General features: G+C 41.6%; 1 protein-coding gene across 4 annotated transcripts in view; it reads right to left on the reverse strand.

Annotated features, from left to right (window-relative positions):
* Positions 1-962: 962 nt before the first annotated feature.
* Positions 963-16712, reverse strand: part of RCAN2 (regulator of calcineurin 2) — an 84968-nt gene continuing 69218 nt past the window's right edge. For all 4 annotated transcript variants that reach the window (XM_051614154.1, XM_051614157.1, XM_051614155.1 and 1 more), the window contains 2 exons: positions 15828-15999; positions 963-8145 (listed from right to left, as the gene is read on the reverse strand). In XM_051614154.1, the coding sequence (XP_051470114.1) occupies positions 7985-8145; positions 15828-15999 (333 nt within the window). In that variant the 3' untranslated portion in view covers positions 963-7984. The remainder of the gene's footprint in view (positions 8146-15827; positions 16000-16712) is intronic.

The raw sequence follows: 16712 nt of genomic DNA on the forward strand, positions 1-16712 counted from the left end.
CTGATGGAGGGAAAGAAAACATAACTTGTGAGTTTGGGGGGATTTTTCTCTCTCTTTTTTTTTTCTTTCTTTTTCTCTCTGCCTCGCTCCGTACGGGATAAACCTCCTCTGGTGCTGCAGGCAATCTGCTGGAGGCTCCGCACCTCCCGCGCTGTGCAGCCGTGGTAAGCAGGTAGAAAAGGGTTTACACACAGCCTGCCTCCAGGCTGCGATCCGGGGAAGGTTCTGCCTCCTTCCCCTCCGTTTCGTGTGAAGCTACAGCTCGACTTCACGGGCTCCAGATCTCTGAGCTGGTGGCAGAGTCTGGTCATCGTATCTAAATTTCTGTAAGCAAGGGTAACACCTCCCTCTGCCTCACGCCGACTCTAAGAATTGTAGCAGGAGACAAGGCTCTTTTAATTATTGTCCTAGTATCTCCCTCCCCCCCTTCATTACTGTTTTTCTGTTAGAGACAGGAGACTTAACTGGAAACACATACTGCTGTGGTGGGTAGATGCTGTGTGGATGTGTTTTTTTGTACACAGGAGCTGAACTAGGCCACAGCTGTGCCGTGAAGTTCATCATCTGATTCCTGACACTGACCCACACCAGAAGCTCTGGAGAAAGGATAAAAAGAAAAATAAAAAAGCCATTTTATCTCTGTATGTTGAAATATCCAGCTGTGTGCCCTTCGACATCGATGTGCTGCCTCGCGCTAAAAGTTGCTAGCAAGGAAAAACAACACACTTATTGTTGGTTTAACTTTAATTTTGGCTTCTCTCAGATCCAGAGGCTTGGGGAACTACAGCAGTACCCTTGCATGCTTCTGCAGTAGCCGAAATTGGTCACTAGAGGGTAGAGGAGTATATGGATTTAAGGCACTGTTATAAATAGCTGGAGATAATAGTATTTGTCTTTGGAGGTAAGAAATGGCTTTGCTGCTTAAAACTGTTACGAAATGGAAACAAAGCATGGACAAGGAGTTTGCTAATTCCACCAAAATGTTTAATACCATAATAGATTTTCACTGAAGTACAGAGCTAATGTGAATATTTGTACAAAATATGTGGTTAAAAATAGTATTGATTTGTAATATATACAGATATGTCACATCTGTGTCAGAAATGCAGACACTTGAATGAAAACATGAGTTATGTTTTTAAATCTACAACAACATACATGAAATATTTCTGCAGCTACCCACAGTAGGACAACTTGCCAAATTTGACACTTAAAGATCTGTCAGTCATTACAGATGGCATTTCTTTCAGAAGTTTCTGAACAAGAACTCAGCTCTAAAATGGATTAAAAACATTTACTTTCATTAAAGAAATAGTGAAGGGAAAAAATCTGTGTGACACTAATGTAGACACAACTGTCTCCTCCTAGAGAAATGATTCCTTACAGTAATTGGTTAAAACAAGGCTGTTTTTCTGGTGTGTAACAGAAGTGTAATCCTTCTTGCTAGATACTCTTACTCAGGTGAGTGAGGAAGCCCCTGACTCCGGGACAGCAAATGGGCCTTTCTTAATACAGCTCTCAATTACAGGGATTTAAATCCTGGAGTCTGTCTTAAAGTTCTGAATATCTTTATCTTTCCTTAACTTTGAGGCTGCTCACATTTCTACAGCTTTCCCAGCCTTACTGCAGCAAGAATCTCCCTAAGAAATGTTCCAAATTCTGGGCTTCATAGCCACTGCGTCAGGACACGATCTTGTATTAAAAGGACCCAGGGATGACTCTTACTGCAGCCTCAGAATCTCTGGGTAGCAACTGAACAAGATGACAACAGGGGAAAAGACAACTTAAGGCTATTTTTCAATGTTTTCTGAGCATCTCTGCAGTGGAGGCATTCAGGGTTCTTGCCCTTCCATCAGGAGTGTTGCTGCTGTTCTGCTTCTAACAGTGCAAGCTTCCCTCCCCACCAAGCCAAAGCAAATACACTCAGCACTTCAAACAGAAATTTGGGAAGGAGCTTTTACAACACTTCTGGCCTTGTAATTTTACCCCTGAATGCCAGAGTCTGTATGTATTTAAAAAAGAGTACAGCTCACATTAGAAAAAAAATCTCCTTTTAAGGAGTCTGGAATATTTAAAACTGCTGTATGCCCCCAAACTTCCCCAGAAGATGTGCTAAAATAGAAGCAGTGCTTGGTTTTTGGGTTTCTTTTGCTAGCATAAACAGTTATTCAAGAGATAAGTATAAATGAGGGTCTGTCTTCAATCCATACCTGGTTTTTGCTTTTTGGTAAAACAGAACTTAGTATGATTTCTTGGGCAGAGGGGAATCAAGGAAATGCAAAGGTCTTACATTCATACCAGTATGTGAGAGAAAGCCTTAAGTGGCTAAATGTCTAGTGGTAAAATGTTTACCACTGAAGAAGGAACAAAAATAATTCTAGTCAAGATTCTCAACACACTTTGATCAGGATATCCACAACCTCCTTAAATCCCCTCTTCCAGAGGAAGTTTGTTCCAGCTTTTCAGATCTGTGACAGATAGTGCCTTCCCTTCAAGCAAGCTGTTCCAGACTTCTAACAACCCCAGCCTGACTGAAGATTCGATCATTCAGTAAAATGCTGAAGGACCCAACCCCTGTGAGGTGCTAAGTTGGGCCCATCATCAGGGAGTGAGGTGGTAACTACAGACCAGCTGCAGGGCTGGAGTCTGGGCTGCACTGCCCAACACATCTGGGAGTAACCAAGGCAGGAGCCAGGGCAGCCTCAGGCTCCTGCCACACCTGAGAGGAACACTCCTAACTCCTGTTATTCAGTATCACACAGGGTCAGGCTGCACCTTATCACTCGCATGCACAAATTCCCAGTATAAATAAACATGGCCTATTTCAGTGTACAGCTTACTGAAGTGATAAGCATACAGTCATGTCCTCAAACCAGGGATCAGTTTGAGATCCTCTGGGACGTGCAGATCTCTACCATTTAGCACTGAAGCCTTGAAGGTTATTTCCAGGTGCTGTGTGCAGTGCCAAGCAAGATGGAAGAGCCACAATCAGCATGTTGATAATGCAACATTTCAATTGGATCAGGGGAATAACTTTACTGTAGTTGGGGAAAGCTCATTTGTTGCTCAACAGTGAACAACAGATCAGGCCTCCTAGTACATTTTACCTCTAAAGGACTCTGTAAGATGACAACTTTTTCTAATCAAAACACGGAGTTTAAAGCCTGTCTGTTCAAAAGGAATCTGTGAGCTCAGAGCTTATGTTTCCAGTGAGACTCCTGAAGCGGATCTCATTTTCAGAATCACAAAACAATCATCCTTTGAGAAACTGAGCCTTTTATACCAGGCACCCAGCAAAAAAACCCCCATTTTTTCCAAATGCAGATCTGAGTCATCAGATAAAACAATTTCACAAGACAGTTACTCAGCAAATTCATTGCCTGGTTTCCAGTCCTCTCAAAGATCCAGTACAAACTGACACAAGACCACAAACAGTTTCAATTTTTGTAATATTAATGTAAGAGAACTTTTTCCCCAGCCTGGATGGCAGCTGGATGCCATGTTCCTTGTTCAAGCACTCATGCCCACTGTATTCACCCATTGCTACAAAAGCATAGCAAGAACCACATCAGCAGTCAGGGAGGTGCTTTTGCTCACCAGGGACTGTGCTGTTTGTTTGGATTTTCTGTGTGTACATCCAGCCAAATCCACAGCAAACCAGTGTGAGTTTACATGACTGTGAAACTGCAGCAGCTGAAAATGGAACATGGCACATCCTGCCAATAAGAGGGGTATTCCCCCTCCCCCTCTGATTTCTACTGAAAGAAATATTGGCCTATATCACACATTTAAGCGTTTTCAGTTCTACCAGTTAAGAGAGCAGTAGTGCATACCACACTAGTCAGTTTATTAATATAGTTTAACTCTTCAAAATGTTGCTTTTCAAAATACCAATGGAAGCAGAACACAAAAACACTGTTTGCCATGTTTATTTTTTTAAACTAAGCTCTGAATTATACAAGTGTAAAAGTGATTAATTGGCCGATCGCTTTTTAATAGCCTATAAAACATGACTAAATAGAGTATTTCAAAAGTATGTACAATATCACAGAAATGCTGCTAACATAACCTGTCACAGTGCTCAGACATCCTGCTGTAATCAAGTCTGGCAAGATGGTTCAGTCTATTACTCTGTACACAGAAGTCTTTCTTTTTGCAGAAGGATTTTCGCTGTTGCCGAATGGGAAGGAGGGTAAAAAAGACCAAAATAAAACCAACCCAACCCTCCCACCCAATTTGGGATCAAGTAAATGTTAAACAATTTATCCATGGGCCATATTTTTATAACGTAAAGCACTTTACAAAATCTATGTATGTAGTGACCATCTTGTTATGTTTGAGGAAGGGACAGTCTGGCCTTGTTCTCTTGCTGAAAACAAAGTGTACTCCAGTGCACATGTATGTGTTAGGAAGGGGGGAGTCTGTACTACCTTGTCTTAATTATAAAAATCAAGGCCATATAAATTCTTTGCTCCAAAAGAGCAGATTCCAAAATACCCTTTCACCATGCATTGTAAATGTTCTCATGCTTTTTACTTAGAAGTCATTAAAATTTTCATTTTGTAGCTGACAAAGTCAGAAAGGACAAGCACGCAGTGGGCAACAGAATCAGCAACTGTACTCCCTAATTTCCCTCTGTAATTTCCAACCAGCAGCAGGAGCAAGGTCCACTCAGCAGAGGGCCTGAGGGCATCACTGCCAGCTGCTCCCATGAGCTCCTGCTTTGGAAAGGAAATTAAAAGGACTGTCATCTGTGTCACCATGCATCAGATGCTGGAATGCAACACAGAGATTTAATCCGTATTTATCGTATTATGACATGAGAGAATCTACCTGAGCATTACAGACACCCTGTGGAAAGTACAAGGCAGAGGGACTGAGCTCCCAAAAGTAAATTCTCACTGAAGGAAGCTGGGGCTCTGCCTCTGAAGGACCAAATTAAATGGGACAGTTACTCTTCCAGATGTTCAGCATTTTTTGAAAGAAGCCTTTCTTTTGTGCCAGGTAAGATCCAGCCTTCAGCAAAATACCAGGTTCTCTGAAGAGTCACAAATGCTGTTACTTTCATGATAGGGACATTATTCCATAATACCTGAAATATTTTTCAATTATAATAGTTATTTTATCATATAAAGTTGACATATTAGCTTTGAATGTAGTTAGAACAAGCTGCTTTGAGTTTTCAGGGTTGTAGTTTCTATTTCTGTGCTTTAATCAATGAGCCATGTCCCACCTCCTCCTGGGTAGAACTACATAGTTTTATAAAGACAAAGAGTAGTCATTGAGTAGGGCCTGGTTTTAAATCTGTCTGAAAATGCACTTTGAAGAAAGGGCATTTAAGATCAATGCTTTCATTTGCAGTCTTGTATTGCATCGTTTGAGGCCAAAGTCTGTCGTTCAAAACCAAGTCTCCAAAATTTGAGTACATGGATACAAGGACTAGATTCAGCCTCCAAGATTTTTGCATGTAAAAAAAATCCAGAGTATCAAGGAAGGTCCACCTCAACAGGAAGAAAAACTTATTTACTGTGAGGGTGACAGAGCACTGGGACAGGCTGCCCACAGAGGTTGTGGAGCCTCGTCTCTGAAGATTTTCAAGACCCATCTGGGTGCCTTTCTGTGTGATCTGCCCTAGGTGATCCTGCTGCAGCAGGGAGGTTGGACTTGATTATCTTCAGAGGTCCCTTCCAAACCCTATGATTCTATGATCTCTGATCACTTACATCAGCTGAGGATGTGACCATTAAATTCTTCCATACAGCATCCATCAACAAAAAAATCTTAGTTTAAACCCTACTCTGCCTGTTTATACTGGTCTAAAACCCATGGACCTCAGTGTTCTGTATGTTCTCAAAAAAAACCAGTAGTGTTACTCCTGAAATACTTAGGGTGTCCACAACAGTTTTGAATCAGGTTATAGTCCTAGGGCACTGAGTAACAATTCCTTTATTTAAACCAATTCTAAATGCAACACTGAAAAAATAACTGAAGTGAAAACTCTAAGGAGTTACTTTAAGACAACCTTACACCGATATCATGAGGATATTAAAGCCCCATTTTTTCTTCCGTCTCTGTTGTATTTAATGTGCTTCTATTAGTGGAACACACACACAATGATCTCCATAATGCAGTAACAAGTATCACATTATTAATATATGCTAAGTAAAGCACTACACCTCAACAGGAATATTAGGGGTCTGTGGTGGTCAGAGAATGAAACATATGAGAATGTCAGGTCCTCATTCTCAGGACATCCTCACCATGCATGTGAGAATAGCATCTCCTTTCTCCACTGACAAAGCAATATGCTTTCCTGCAGAGCCAATCCCCCAGCGAGGGGAATGTGACTGCTAAAGCTTTTAGCCTCACTGCTGATTGATTGTGGAATGGAACCCTCCCTCAGAAAGCAGATCATTAGGTTTTACGATAAAGATCTTGATGACAGAACCTAAAGCTGACTTTTCAGATCCTAGAATGAGCTTCGAAAATGTTTTAAATATTTTGACTTGTAAAGGATTTTAAACTGTGGAATCCCACTGTGCCATTTTATAGTCACTTTTGGGAGTACAGCTGCACCTAATTAGCTTAAAAATCCCACCTCATCTTACACATACGCTCAGTTTTCTGCAGTATTAATTTCAGTGGAACTACTCATGCGCATAAATTAAGCGCATGCTTAAATATATGCAAAGTCTGAGCTCACGTGTCTAGAAAATATGTTCTCAAAATGACAAGTATGCATTAAAAAAAAAAAAATCATCATGGGAAGATCTGCCAGACAGGGAATCCAGTATCTTGTCTGCTGTCAGACACGATGAAAACATAGAACATCTTTTGTAACCCAGTATACATTGCAAGTGAAAGAAACATGCAGGACAAAGTGAAAAAAGGGGATTTGATTGCATGCAGTCTAATTTCAAGTGTGTAATTATGGTCCTGTTTTCTTTGGCCTAAAAAAAAGAAAAAAAAAGAAAAAAAAAGAGAAAAAACCCAACAAAAGACAAAAGAACACCAACTAACCTCTCCTCACCTCCACAAACCCAAACTGCGTACAGCTCAAAAAAGGCTTTAAAGCACAGGAAAAGGGGAGGGAAAAGGTCTGAACAGACCTGAATGTACAAGTAAATTACTAACAGTTTCAGGGCTATTCAACACACCACTAGGAAAGCATTCAGCCTGTATCATCACTGGAACTTACAGCTATGAGAGAGCAATGAATCCCATCTTAAACAAGCAGTCAGTTATCTTCTCCTTCTTCCCCAAACTCAGAGAGAAATACCACTCATCCCTTTATGGAAGATAAAATGGCAATCCCTATTGATATTCTGGCTCCCTCCTCCTCTAGAGAGAAGGACTGAAAGACTTCAGTACCCCCAGCAAGCTCCCACTTCTCCCTTCAGCCCAGAGAGCTCTGTCTGACATTCCTGCCACCATTAAGGACTGGTGTACTCTACAGCTGTAGGTGGAAGGGGGGGTGAAAAGGCCACCAAGCTGCTAATATATTCAACCAAATACACAAACCCTCCCCTGCCCTATCCACCCTGGGGAAAAAAAAGGACAAAGACTAAGGTCTGCTGGGCAACTGAGGTAAGAGGAGCAGGCTGCTTGGTGAAGGGAAGTAGCAAGTATTCTGGGAGTTTGAATATCAAGCCTAATTGCCCACCATTAACTTTCTCTCTGGTAGTGAGGATTCACCATGCAAATTATAGCTGTGAAAAAAATCCTCAGACTGAGCCCCTCCCTTGTTTCTTCAGCCTTGTTTTGTCCTTTCCAGAAAAATCTGTTAGTTGGTGTGTGATATGGTTACATATACAAAGATCTTTTTCCTAGCCCTTTTATTACATAGGCTTGATTACTGAGAAGGGATTTAAATGAGTTTTATGTCCTGGTACTCAAAAGGCAATGGCTGCCTTTCAACAAAACAAAGCAAAAAAAACCCAAGAGCTGTGCTGGAGGAGAGAAGTGCTGCTTCTGCCGGAGAGGCTCAGTTAGATACAGGAGGTGGCAGACCAGGGCGTCGAGTTTGAATGATTTTTGGCTTTGGAGAATTCTTTGGGTCCTCATCTTCCTCCATGTCACTGTCGCAGACGTGCACCACCACACTGGGAGTGGACTCTGTTCCTGCGTGCAGCTCGTATTTCTCTCCTGGAAGCAGAGAAAAAGAGTTAGATCAAAATATGATCAGAGCAGACCATGGCACTTCTGGACTGCACAATACGCCTGGCACCTGGGTAAGGCAGATGAGTGTGTGCTGCTCCTACGGCACGGCTAGACTCTATCTGCTGCCTCAACAGATTCTGGGAATCCTGCCCCCATGGGCAGTGAGCACTGGTCTGTAAGGCATAATAAAATAACCTGGTGTCTATAATGGTGTTTTGCACCAATATTAGTGGCCAACAGCACCGGAGAAAAAAAGGATTAAGAGGACAGAGAACTGAGAAGTTAATGGTTAAGAAGAGGGACTGGAATTCAACCTATCAAACCTTTGATCTGAAGTCATATCACACCTGTTGGATTGGGGCTGTTCCTTTTTGTTGTCTTATTTCAGTCTAGCATAGCTCCAGGCCCATTTAAAGTTCACTAGATTCTGCAAGCGGTCACCTTCAAACAGACACTTAGTCCTATTGCTCCAGAAATAAAAAAATGCATATATCTGCTCCAAATGGATTTTGAGATTCAAAGCTCTTTAGCTGGGGCTGTAACAAATTCTGTCTCTACAGATGAGATTACAAAGTAGTCTCTAAATGCTCACTAGCAGGCTAAATGCTTCTTTGGTCCATTAGATTTTCTAACTATGTACACTCCTTATTTAAGCCTCCACCCAGTACTCCCACAAAGAAGATGAATATGGCTTAGGTGGCTCCCTGCAAGAATCCACAAGCAAACAAAGGAAAATTAGGATCAGACAGGAATTTCAGTCCTGCATTCAGTCTGTTGGTAGTACACGTGTTTTGGATTGTACACAGGATGTAAGTAGGTAGTTAATAAATTGCAAGGAATTAATTTAAGACTGTAAAGAAAAGAGTTCCAAGTGTGACATTTCTGACAGGATGACTTGGTCTTTCAGAAGTGACAAACATCCATTTGCAGCACTAGAAACCAGAAACCATTCCAGATCATGCACTTCCCCACTTTGGACAATTTGTCATTATTCTCTCCTCCAAGATCCACAAGCTGCAGTTAAATTGAAATAGGTTTTACAGAGACCACACGCACAGCTGATAGCTTGGATTATTTTTTTTTAATTTATTTTTTTTCACAAGACTCCTCCAGAACCACTTCATACTGTCTGCAAAATATTCTGAGATGAGGAAGGTGAGGTCCCAATATACCTAGCTGACCCGATTTAGGTGTTAGGAAGGAATTCTTTCCTGTGAGGGTGGTGAGACACTGGCATAGCTTGCCCAGGGAAGCTGTGTCTGCCCCATCCATGGAAGTGTTGAAGGCAAGGCTGGATGGGGCTTTGGGCAACCTGGTCTAGTGGAAGATGTCCATGGCAGGAGGGTTGGAACTAGATCTTTAAGGCCTCCTCCAGCTCAAACCTGGAATGTTTGATTGTATGATCTGTATTTGTGGTGCAGCAGCTCCTAAATGCCGGCACCACAGGCAGAACCCAACAGTGCTAGATGTTGTACAATGACCATGAAATGGCAGCCCCTACCTTAAAGCACGTGTAGTTTTCTTGAGTTACTAAGTTGGATTTTTATTTATTATCCACCTCGTGTCAGAGTAATTAATGTGAGGAAGTGGCTGCAGGTTTGGCCCTGCATTAGCACGTGCAGTTCTAGGACTGTGCTCACTGGTATTTGTGCTGACAAATTCCTGGTCCAAATAAAACTGTGTGGCTTGTGACTAGAGGACTACTGCATTTTTGCAGGAGGCAACTAGTGAACAATAGCTAAAAGTCAGGCATCGTGCTGTGAGAAATATTTTACTGCAGCGATACCGTTAACGTTGACATTTAACTGCTCTATTTTTGGCAACCTTTCCTCTGAATCCAAATTGAGCAAAGCATTACAGGTCTTGCTGATAGGCTAAAATACAAAAAGAGAAATAGCTCGGTTGTGCTGCATTGAGAAATTACATGGTTTTTCTCTGCCTATTTTCCCTGCAGGCTTCAGCTAATTTCTCAGCCCTGGGCTGACGTCAATGCTGCCACCCAGCACTGGAGGCTCCATTGGTCACTGTCAGCTACAAGCAGCTCTGCAGCCCCGTGCACAGACACCACTGGGCCCTCTCCTCCTGCACCAGCACCATGGAGTAAATCAGATTCACTACCCTCTTAAAAGATAATCATCCCAGTTCAAATGCCACATTATTTACTGTTCAAATCCTTCCCAGAAGGGCTCTTTCTGCTGAAAAAGAACAGTGGAAATAAGTTCAGACACAAGGAAAAATATTCAGATGCCTCTGGCACAAGTAACTGCAACAGCAATTAATGTCACTTTGCAAATCAAAATGCGATGCACTTGCAAATTAGGTTTTTAAGGCATAGAGTTATTTCTGAGCATAAATGAGCTGCAGACTCAGTTCTGTACTCAAGATTATTCATGCCTGCAGAACTGTGTCTCAAACTGCAGAAAACCTTTTCATGGCTGAGCTGGGAAAATAACAACAGTAACTATGGGACTTAGGCAGCTGTATCTCCTTCCTAAATGGAACCAGTAGAATCATAGAATCATTATGGTTGGAAGGGACCTTAAAGATCATCATTGTTTGCAGAAAAATGCTACGGTAGGTACACAATAATAAGTACAAAATAAAAATCCAGCTGATACAGTCAGATTACCCCCCCCTTCTGCTTTTTTCTATGTGCTTTATTTTGCTTCCTCTTCAACGACACCTCCAGCCTTAAAAATATCTGAGCAGTTAAGGCAGTGGAGTAATGGCTGAATCACTGCAATTGAGTTATGTTTATAAGACAGGTTTTCCCAAACCAAGAGCACAAAGTTCAGTTAGCAGAGTTTAGACTCACCAACTTCTGTAGTTAAAATCAAGCATTTGTCCAGCTACCTCACTCAGCTGCCTCTGATGACACCTCCTTCACCTTCTCAGGCCCTACATTGCACTACCTTTTGTGACCACTTTAACTAGGAGCAAACCCACAGCCTCAGGGGACACAGGGAAGACGACCACAAGGAGAGCACAAAAGCAACATATGATATCTCAGAATTCAAAATGACAGCATGAGATTCTGTCCCTTTGTGAACCAGTACTATGACCTTTCATTGATGGTGCATCTTGTTTAATGAGGCACTTTTGTTCAGCAAAGAGTATGTTCATATACTTAATAATGACAAAATGGTAATGATACTGATACCTCATCCCTCATTCTGACTCATGATCAGAGGTTAATGGGTTCAGAGCTGTTCATTCCATGTTAAACGTGTCATTAGCACCATAAAAATACCTTCCACTTACAGTACCCTCATCCAAGTGTTTTACACTTGATGCAGATAAGTAGTGGTTTTTTGTATGGGTGCACCTTTATGCCAGAAAAGATGCAACCTATTCCATATAATACCTCTACTGCATAGGTCTGCCATAAAAAAAAAAACAACAGGAGTTTATCTCTGGAAGTCCATTAGTAATGCTGCAGGAGAAAGGCATGCTCCTCTTCTGGCCAGAAGAACAAGGCAGAGGGAAAGCTCTCTACACTGAGCAGCTCTCCTGTACCCTGTCCCTGGTAGGGGGCAGAAGGGCAGAAGCAGCCACAGAAGAGAGAAGATAGGAAGGACAGAGACAGAAAATTTTATCTATTACCCATCTGCCTTCCTCTCCACTTCCTTCTAATCCTCTCTGGAAATCATATGAGGCATTTAGCATTTCCTTTGGATCAGCGAGAACAAACATGAGAGTCTGAGAACACCTAGAAACAGAAAATTTGCAGGGCAAGACATGATTTGAAATCCCTGTGTGCAGCATTTCCTGGGCAGGATCCTGCTCGTCCCTGTTTTCTCCTTCCCTGTTCAAGGGTGAGCCAAACCCAGGGTGGAGCAGGGGTAGGACCTATGCATCCTCCTCAAGCAGCTCAGCTAGAGCACAACAGAACAGCTAAATCTTTAATTGCTTCTAGATATAAATGAAACCCTGACCCTCCTCTGACCACTAATCATTCACAGACCCAGCAGCCAGGTGGCACAAACTGCTGCAGGGTCTCCTTTGTGTCCTAAGAGGTACCAGCATGGACCTAAGAGCTATCATGAGTAACACTTCAGAATGGTGCTTTCATTATATGAAAAAAGTATTTTACATGACCTAGAGTGTTGCCTGAGGGCATTTAGGAGATGCAAAGCCTGCTGGAATGCTGATGAGGGACTATGAAACGTGGAGAGAAGTGAAACTGGTACAGATTTGTCTGTATAGGCTACTGGAGATGGTGCCCAGCCTGTACTGGTTTTCAAATAGTATCTGATATTGTGGAGGCAAGTGCTAACTGACAGAGGGCAAAATCACACTGGGGAGCACACAGAGCAGGTAAGTGCTCGAGACCCTGACTGGCTGTTGTGTGTTACTGTGTAGTGCAGATCTCATCAGTGGGGCCACGATCTGTGAATCAAAGTCATAGGAGAAAGGCCATTTGTTTGGGCACTGCGGTGTGGGCAGCAGGCAGGGGCTAAGATTGGCAAAGGGAAGCCAGGGTGGCACCTGGGGTCCCAGAGAAAGGCACTCAGGAGATGGGTGATGGGGATGACTGGTTTGAAAGAGGCAACGGGAGAAGGAGTGAAGAAATATGCAGGTTGGGGGCTAGACAGGAAGGGGGTAGTACTGCTTTCCAGAAAAGGAAGGGCTTATTCTAGTGCCAATAGGATGGTTTAGCAAACTGCTGCACTAATAAATGGCAAACACAGCTGCCTTTTCTTTGAGAGTTGCAGCTCTGCTGTATATACATAGCCCAGACCTGGGGATTCCCCTTTTTCCCCCCTTAAAACTTGTCTCAATTTTTTTTCCTTTATCTCTTAGTGGGATGAAACTACATTATAAAATGTTATGGAAAAGACATGAGGGCCTAGACTAGGCAGCAGCTGAGTAGGTTGCAAGTGTTCCTGTAGGAAAGAGTTAGGTCCAAGCCAGGTCAAGGCAGAGACACAACCTGGGTCTGACAGGCCAACAGCCAAACTACCACCCCAGTTCAGTGCAATGCCTTTGTATCTTCATCAGCACTTCAAAGTACCAGAAGTTCTTTTGACACTGGAAGTGTTTTTCAGAGATTGATGGTCACACTTTTTCATAATACATTGAAAAAAATTGTAGGCTGTAGGATCAGAATCAGGCACAGACACAGTTCTTGCCTCTGACTGCTCTACAGCATTTTTAAATACCTCACTTAAATTTCAATTTCTGCACCTGCAGAAAGTAAGAATATACATCAATCAACCCGAAACTCAATTAAATATGCCCTACGATATAAATGCACCCTCACCAATCTCAATTTAATGTTGAAGGACCAAAAGCCAGGTTCCTTTGGCACACAGCACAAGGAAAACTTTTCTGTTAGATCTGTGAGATGCCAGATAGTCACAACTGCAGCCACAAGGCTGAAAAGAAAAAAAAAACAAACCAACAACACAAAAAAACCCAAACCTGTCCCAAAACTGAGCTTGGAAAAAGACAGCACGTGACAAATCTGTTACCTAGCTTCTGGTCTATTCATTTAATTCTGGAGCAAATCTCCTTGCCTTTGTGCCTAGGGACAATTTTAGTCTGATTTTGTGCATGATGAGTATGGCAACAGACTGTGAAAGGAGATGATCTGTATTCATGGACTGGGGAAGTAGCATGAGTCTGTGTCCAAGTGGTGCATCTTACATTCCCAGTGAAAAAGATCAGTATAACTCATCTTGGACTCAGGACATACAAAGAGACTGTTCACTACTGCAAGTAAGTTTTTCTGGTCCTCAGATATTAATCTTACCAAATCAGTGTATTTAATATAGCAACTATTCCTCACCAGGTGAAGACACAGAAGTCAACATTCAGAGTTCTGTAAAAAACTGTGCCAGTGAATATTTTTTGAGAGCTGATAAGCCATAACTACATTTTTTAACTGTGTTTTTTGAATGAAAAATAATTAATTCAGCTGAGGCTGACAGTGTTATTTGATGTACAGCAGCACGTTTTACTGATGTGAATCTGAGACACAAGTTATGGTGGGATGCGTTTTTGAATGAAATTCTAAACATAGCAAATGCCCAACTGAGAACTATTTTAAAACAGCCACTGCACTTAACTAAAATTGATCTCTCTAACAAGTGCTAAAAATAGAAGAGAGCACAGAATGACTTTTCATATTGCTCCCTGCAGGCTCCTTAAATACGAGTGACTATGACCTTCACGCAAAGCTGTCCCAGAGTGTGGGACAATGAATGATATTTCACATTCCACTGCTCTAGAACAGGAATTGATTTATTACTCAGCTAGCCAGGGAATTTGTTTACATGTTTCCATTTATAACACTGCTGCATCAAAGGAAAACAAAAGGAGTTTTTTGGTTTTCTTCTACTCAGCAGTTTAGAAGCAAAGCATCAATTCTGGAAATAATAATATGCAATCTAGTACGAAGTGTTACACCTGACAGCCCTTTTCTATGAGCTTTCCTGCTGAAGGGGAATAAAATACAGGAATCTCTGATGTTCTCCTGATACAAATTTTCCCCTGTGACAGATTCCATAAAAAGAACGTAAGAGATGATCCTGCAAACCTTGTGACTTATGAAACATCTCTTCCTGCACCCCATGCACTTCAGCTCTGGGTTACTCTAGTGCAGTTACACAAAAGCCTCAGTGATAAGATGTCTGCAGTCAGAAGCTACTCTCAGAACAAGAAAACAGCACCTTCAGAGGGGAGAAAATCATTATCTCATCCCACAAGAATTTTGAAAATTTTTTATGAGCTCACACCCTCAACTGTTATTAGATTTGATCTGAAGTATTTTATTTCAGTATGAAAATAATGTAACAAGCTATTTTTCTTACGGTTTACAAATGCAAATTAGACTTAATTTCTAACTGATGCTACTTAAGACTTGAAAACTGGAACCCTTCTTATTTTTTAAAAATTTTAAAAGATGTTTTAATGGCTTTGAAGGAAAACTATTTGTAAAGATGACTTAATGAAATCAAAAGTAACCCTCTCCTATGAACAGTTTTGGTTTCATCAGATGAACATTTTCTAAGGGAAAGCAGTTTTGAAAACCCCAGGTAGGTTCAACTCCTGGCATTAGCTGAAGACAGAACAAAGTCTATCTGCACTATCCTTTGACATCTATCTTATTCTGATAGAGGTGACAACTTCTCTCATTTCTTCTGCATACAGTTTTTGACAGAAAATGGACAGTCCCAGCTGAGCAATCCTGCCAAGGCTGGGGAATGGTACTTCTCTCTCTATAAAGTTATCACCACAAGAGATTCTCCAGTCTGGTGAGATGCAGTGATGCCTACATGAGATGAGGTTTCCAGCATCTTGGAAAGCAGCACCAAATATGCGATGTAAAGCAAAAACTTCTCAAGCTCACAGACAAGTGTTTGTCCAGTCCCCAAATAAACCATCAGTTGTTTCATCTAAGCACAAACCCAAACAAAGTAAATTGTGTAAACAAGCTTTGATCTGCAAACAGCACTTAGGAGCTGCAGATAAGATTTAATTCTACATGTACATATGGTACAACACAGTCTTAAGCAAAGAATCCATTAACATGCATCAACTTAAATCCAAAGCTTTAATGCAACTTACAGGCTTTATCCCAAACTCCTCAGCAGTTATTCTCTACACTGGTATTTCTCATCTGCTTTTTCTGACACATCTTCACACAAGGACCACAAGCTTACCTGGTCCTAGCTTAGAAACTGCATAAAGGAGGTCGTAGTTGATGACAGGTGTTGCATCATCTATTGGTTGCCACCCTACAGGTGGGGAGGCTGGAGGCGAGATGAGAAACTGTTTTGCAGGCTGTGGTGGTGCCAGATGAAGCTTGTCTCCATCTGTCTCAGAGGTCTGAATCTTAAAAGCATAACAAATATTGTTTAGTATAGGATGGGTAAATGGAACATTACTCATATCATACACTTCTAATATTAAACGTGACCCAGGCAGGGTTTCAGCATCAGTCTCAGCAGATAAGGTCTGGAGATGAATTGCATCTCAACCTTACAGATGGTTCCTCTACAGTAAATATATTGTGAAGGGCTGTTATATGGTCAAAGCTACAATGTTTGTGCCTGTTGTACACATACTCTGAGAATAAGTGCAAAGCTTTGGCATCTACAAGTGCTAGTTCAGAGACTTTTGGGGGGCTGAAAATACAATGTTGTGATCTACTGGCCTAAACTCCTAAATTAAAACAGACATTAGACAAGAAACCAGTAACTCCTGTACCAAGGCCTCATCAGTAACTGCAGAAAGATTTCTGAAGATTTTATTTCTTTAGCTGAAGTGCTAAAGGACTCTATCATGTTCCTTAGTCATTTGCAACTAATTGTTCTAATTTTATTTCCATCTTAAATGATCTAGTTTAATTCCTGCTTTTTTTCTGGTATATTAAAGAAGTGTCCATGTCAATTATTTAGAATACAGCCACACCTGACCAATTTTACAAGCAGCTTGGGCCCAGAAGCAATAAACTGCATCTGCATAACCAGAAGCCTAGGACAGAACCCTGCTATACTGAAATGAGTTTTGCAAAGAGCCAGTTTGGGTCTGTCAACTCCATGTTC

This window comes from Apus apus, chromosome 3, assembly GCF_020740795.1.
Source record: "Apus apus isolate bApuApu2 chromosome 3, bApuApu2.pri.cur, whole genome shotgun sequence".
NCBI lineage: Eukaryota > Metazoa > Chordata > Aves > Apodiformes > Apodidae > Apus > Apus apus.